The sequence below is a fragment of the Oncorhynchus keta genome, chromosome 26 (assembly GCF_023373465.1).
Source record: "Oncorhynchus keta strain PuntledgeMale-10-30-2019 chromosome 26, Oket_V2, whole genome shotgun sequence".
In the NCBI taxonomy this organism is placed as follows: domain Eukaryota; kingdom Metazoa; phylum Chordata; class Actinopteri; order Salmoniformes; family Salmonidae; genus Oncorhynchus; species Oncorhynchus keta.
The window spans coordinates 29,390,069-29,396,150 of NC_068446.1; the positions used below are offsets into that span (position 1 = coordinate 29,390,069).

The following is a 6,082-nucleotide window of genomic DNA, read 5'->3' on the forward strand; positions in this document are numbered from 1 at the left end:
GTTGTACCATCGGACAGTATTGAAGGATGCACATAAACAGGAAGCACATTTACTTGTCTTCAAAATAGTTGAATCATGATGAACAAAGCAAAAACGATACGCACTACTGTTTTACACCTCGCTTATTAACCAAACTGCACAGCGACATTTTCAACAACATTGACATGGTAAGTTTGTTGATTGCAATACATTTGTTTGTGACAAAAACATGCAGTTTGTATATGAAAGCTAGTTAGCTGGCTAACGTTAACTTGTCTCGTGTGGGTTAACTGAACAACAGGCGACACCGGACAAGAAGCTAGTTAGAATTAAGCACAAAGGCCCGAGGAGGTGTGGTATATGGCCAATATACCACCGTAAAGGGCTGTTATTTTCACGACGCAACGAGGAGTGCCTGGACACAGGCCTTAGCCGTGGTATATTGGCCATATATTACTAACCCCCGAGGTGCCTTATTGCTATTATAAACTGGTTGTGTAACCTTTTATTTCATTTGTTAAGTCAGTTTAAGAACTAATTCTTATTTTCAATGATGGTCTACACCAATGTAATTAGAGCAGTAAAAATACATGTATAAAGTTAGTTAGCTAGGTAGTAAACATAGCTAGCTAAAAATGTTGTCAGGTTCTTCAAAACATTTTACATTTACATTTAAGTCATTTAACTTAAGTCATTTTGTAACCATGTCAGTGTAACACCACCTCCCCAAAATAGTTCGCTATTAGCAAGTTAACTGAGACAAGCTACTGTTACCAGCTAATAAAATAAACTATTAGTGTAGTTAACCATTTTTTTTTGCTAATGTTGTTCACCACTCACAGGTGTATTTATTTTTTTGTCTTCCCATTCTCTCCATCCTAGGTACCCACAGATTTTCAAGCATTGGTCCATCGATTTTATGCCGTTCAAGCTGAAAGGGTTGAAGCGTACAGGCTTTTTGACGAGTAAGTAGGCCTGCATGATTTTCAGTTGATGCATAGATGCACTTCCTGCCTTTCTGTTCACTTAAAGTAGGTAAAGATGGACTAACATGTTTATTTCTCTCCAGAGGCCATGAAGCATACTTGAGGACAGGGCCCCACTATGACTTTGACCACTACAGGCAGCTGGTACATGAGATAACGCAGGCATTCTGTGGCCTCTCAAAGGAGGTGCTAGAGATAAAGGAGCGGCTGCACCAAGACTTTGACCGTCCAGATCTCTCCGAACACATTGACAAGCTGCAGAAAAAAGAAAAGCAGAAGCTTGAACTGGTAACGACTCTCTTACCTAGTACACTGACCTGGGATATGTTTTAAGGAAACTCCTGACCTGTAAAACGACTAACTGAAATTGAACTTATCGTAACCAACACCATAACCAAATTGTAGCCTGTACCAGTCAGTTTGTGCTATCCTGCCATCTTCTTGTCACTCATTGTCATGCCAAACATGGCTTGACTATGAGCAATGGAGTTGGCAAGATCTGGGACCAGGCCCCCAGTGTGCACTTGCTCGCTCTTCCCAAATTGAAAGATTGTATCGGTGTAAACATGGGCAAAATTAATTGTGTAGCATATTTTTTTTACACCAGGTTTAGTGGGAATGAATCGAAATGCCGACTCTGTTGCTGTAACAGTGGTCAGTTGACTGATGTTGGCGCTTAGGGATTACATATGGATATCAAGTATTGAGTTTTATATAGCTCATGAGTTTTCAGTTGAACATGCATATTTTTGCAGTGCAGTGTTCTGCAATTCTAGTCCTGGAAATCTACTGGATGTGCTTGCTTTTATTCTAGACCATCAATATCACACCTGATTCAAATCATGATCTTCACACTCTTGGCCATGATTAGCAGAATCCGGTGTGTTACTGAAGAGCTGGAACAAATACCTGCACGCCCAGTAGCTCTCTAGGACCTGTTTTGAGGTTTCTGCAATATTGCATCACCTCCAAGGTTCATCATCAGACTTCCATCAATCAGCCACAAGGGGTCAGATTTCTCCTCTGAGAATGTATAAGTGCATATAACCCAATATTGCAAGAGCTGATATTGCTCAAATGTAATACAAGTAGGCACTTGTCTGTCCTACATAAACAATCTTAATGCGTCTTGGGAATATACACCTGTAAACACAGATACAATGTCAACTATGAGTATTTATGATGAATGTAAGCTTTGATTTTTGGTAGCTGACTAGTGAAATTTGCTCTCATTCAGTGCTGTATGGTCCTGCCTGACAAGAATACATAAAGGTACACATGGATTTTGAAGTGGCTATTGTAATCTGCTCTAAGGAAAACAAGTGGGCTCAGAAATCAGAATTAGATTTTTAGGGGTCCAAGGTTCCTTGGATTTTGTTACTTTAGCCCCTACTCTTGTGATTTAAGTCACAGATTGTCTTTGGGGCCACGATGGATTTGACCTTAATTCCAATATGCCGTCAAATCCAATATGGCTACCATAGTACAATTTTTATGGAGGTTAAATAACTTGTAAACATCCTGGGGTCCATGACACAACATCTCAAGAATGTCCTTTGAAAATACCAGGGACTAGACAACCTCCAGGGGACCATGACACAGCGTACAAACCACTTTAGTAGTTGACCATTTTGTGACGTTCCGGGGACGTCCTTATGACTCGTTTGCAGGGACGTTCCCTTGGGAACATCATGCAACGTCCTAATGACTAGTTATGTTGAAGTCCTGAGAACGTCCTAAAAGGGTCCTCCGTTACGTCCTGGAAGCTTACAGGGAACTAGGCAAAGGTCACCCAGAGAATGTTCCCTTGGGACCATCATGCAACGTCCCATTGTGGTCATTGAACTTCTCATGGATAACATGCTATCAGAACCAAATAAAACCCTTTTTATAAAGTGCCCTAATGGACTCTTGTCAAGAAAAAAAAATGTCCTTGTCCAAGAGATTTACACTGATATCAAAATGTCGCTCCAGGGTATGGCTACCTGAAACACAGCCCTTATTTTTAAGTGTTTCTAAAATCCCCTATGGGAAAAATGAATGGTGGAAAAACGATTGGATTCCTTGTTTGATGCTAGGTTTTATTAGTATTATAATGTGGTACTCTATAGGGAACTTTGTATTTGTAGTTAACTTAGTACCCAAGTTATAGTTCCCGGCGTTCAGAGTGAGACGGATAAACAGCTTGACTATACAGTTGAAGTTGGAAGTTTACATACACCTTAGCCAAATACATTTAAACTCAGTTTTTCACAATTCCTGACATTTAATCCTAGTAAAAATACTCTATTTTAAGAATGTGATGTCAGAATAATAGTAGAGAATTATTTATTTAAGCTTTTATTTCATCACATTCCCAGTGGGTCAGTTTACATGCACTCAATTAGTATTTGGTAGCATTGCTTTTAAATTGTATAATTTGGATCAAACATTTTGGGTAGCCTTCCACAAGCTTCCCACAATAATTTGGGTGAATTTTGGCCCATTCCTCCTGACAGAGCTGATGTAACTGAATCATGTTGTAGGCCTCCTTGCTGGCACACGCTTTTTCAGTTCTGCACACAAATGTTCTATAGGATTGAGGTCAGGGCTATGTGATGGCCACTCCAATACCTTGACTTTGTTGTCCTTAAGCCATTTTGCCACAACTTTGGAGGTATGCTTGGGGTCATTGTCCATTTGGAAGACCCATTTGTGACCAAGCTTTAACTTCCTAACTGATGTCTTAAGATGTTGCTTCAATATATCCACATAATTTTCTTTCCCCATGATGCCATCTATTTTGTGAAGTGCACCAGTCCCTCCTGCAGCAAAGCACCCCCCCCCGTGCTTCACGGTTGGGATGGCGTTCTTCGGCTTGCAAGCCTCCCCCTTTTTCCTCCAAACATAACGATGGTCATTATGGCCAAACAATTCTATTTTTGTTTCATCAGACCAGAGGACATTTCTCCAAAAAGTACGATCTTTGTCCCCATGTGCAGTTGCAAATCGTAGTCTGGCTTTTTTATGGTGGTTTTGGAGCAGTGGCTTCTTCCTTGCTGAGCCGCCTTTCAGGTTATGTCTATGGGTCTCGTTTTACTGTGGATATAAATCATTTTGTACCGGTTTCCTCCAGCATCTTCACAAGGTCCTTTGCTCCTCTTCTGGGATTGATTTGCACTTTTCGCATCAAAGTACGTTCAACTCTTGGAGACAGAACGCGTCTCCTTCCTGAGCGGTATGGCGGCTGCGTGGTCCCATGGTGTTTATACTTGCGTACTATTGTTTGTACAGATGAACCGGGTACCTTCAGGAGTTTGGAAATTGCTCCCAAGGATGGACCAGACTTGTGGAGGTCTACAATTTTTTTCTGAGGTCTTGACTGATTTCTTTAGATTTTCCCATGATGTCAAGCAAAGAGGCACTGAGTTTGAAGGTAGGCCTTGAAATACATCCACATGTACACCTGACTCAAATGATGTCAATTAGCCTATCAGAAGCTTCTAAAGCCATGACATCGTTTTTCTGGATTTTTCCAAGCCGTTTAAAGGCACAGTCAACTTAGTGTATGTAAACTTCTGACCAACTGGAATTGTGATACAGTGAAATAATCTGTAAACAATTGTTGGGAAAATGAATTGTCATGCACAAAGTAGATGTCCTAACCAACTTGCCAAAACTATAGTTTGTCAACAAGAAATTTGTCGAGTGGTTGAAACACTTAGATTGGGGTCATTAACTTGTTTATGTAAACTTCTGACTCCAACTGTATGTTTATCAGAGATCTTCTGTGTATGAAGTGATGCGGAACAGCAAAAATTCTAACGCACTGAGCTGATCCACGAGTGGTCTGAGTCAGTTGGTAAATTACAAGCGTTTTCAGTGCAACTTTAATAATGATGGTTTTGGGAAACAATTCAGCGATTTAACAATGTGCCTACAAAGGTTCTAATGATACACTTAGCCTTAAGATGCTTTTGGGAAACCGGACCCTGGATGATGTCATTTTTTTCCCACCCTTATTTAACCAGGTAGGATAGTTGAGAGCAAGTTCTCATTTGCAACTGCTACCTGGCCAAGATAATGCAAAGCAGTTTGACACATGCAACAATAGAGAGATACTGGGGTGCAAAGCAGCAAAATAAATGTAGTATGGGGATGAGGTAGTTGGATGGGTTATTTACAGGTGCAGTAATATGTGAGCTGCTCTGACAGCTGACACTTAAAGTTAGTGAGGGAGATATGAGTCTCCAGCTTCAGTGATTTTTGCAGTTCATTCCAGTCATTGGCAGCAGAGAACTGGAAGGAAAGGCAGCCAAAGGAAGAATTGGCTTTGGGGGTGACTAGTGAGATATAACTGCTGGAGCGCGTGCTACAGATGGGTGCTGCTATGGTGACCAATGAGCTGAGATAAGGCGGGGCTTTAACTAGCAGAAACTTGTAGATGACCTGGAGCCAATAGGTTTGGTGACGAGTATGAAGTGAGTGCCAGCCAATGAGTGTACAGGTCGCAGTTGCGGGTAGTGTATGGGGCTTTGGTGACAAAACGGATGGCACTGTGATAGACTGCATCCAATTTGTTGAGCAGAGTGCTGGAGGCTATTTTGTAAATGACATTGTCGAAGATTGGTAGGATGGTCAGTTTTACGAGGGTATATTTGGCAGCATGGGTGAAAGATGCTTTGTTGTGAAATAGGAAGCAGATTCTAGATTATATTTTGGATTGGAGATTCTGAATGTGATTCTGGAAGGAGAGTTTAGTCTCACCATACACCTAGAATATGTGGACAACTACAAATACCTAAGTCCGAACCGTCCAGAGTAGTGATGCTGGACGTGCGGGCAACGATCGGTTGAAGAGCATGCATTTAGTTTTACTTGCATTTATTAGCAGTTGGAGGCCACGGAAGGAGAGTTGTATGGCATTGAAGCTCGTCTGGAGGTTAGTTAACACAGTGTCCAAGGAGGGGCCAGAAGTATACAGAATGGTGTTGTCTGCGTAGAGGTGGATCAGAGAATCACCAGCAGCAAGAGCAACATCATAGAGAGTCGGTCAGAGAATTGAACACTGTGGCGCCCCCATAGAGACTGCCAGAGGTCCGGACAACAGGCCCTCTGATTTGACACCCTGAACTCTA

At 41.5% G+C, this 6,082-nt stretch overlaps 1 protein-coding gene across 1 annotated transcript in view; it reads left to right on the top strand.

Annotated features, from left to right (window-relative positions):
• The first annotated feature begins 10 nt into the window (after positions 1–10).
• Positions 11–6,082, top strand: part of rex1bd (required for excision 1-B domain containing) — a 14,425-nt gene continuing 8,353 nt past the window's right edge. Inside the window, exons 1-3 of the mRNA XM_035737598.2 lie at positions 11–167; positions 862–944; positions 1,049–1,253. Of these exons, the coding sequence (XP_035593491.1) occupies positions 165–167; positions 862–944; positions 1,049–1,253 (291 nt within the window). The 5' untranslated portion in view covers positions 11–164. The remainder of the gene's footprint in view (positions 168–861; positions 945–1,048; positions 1,254–6,082) is intronic.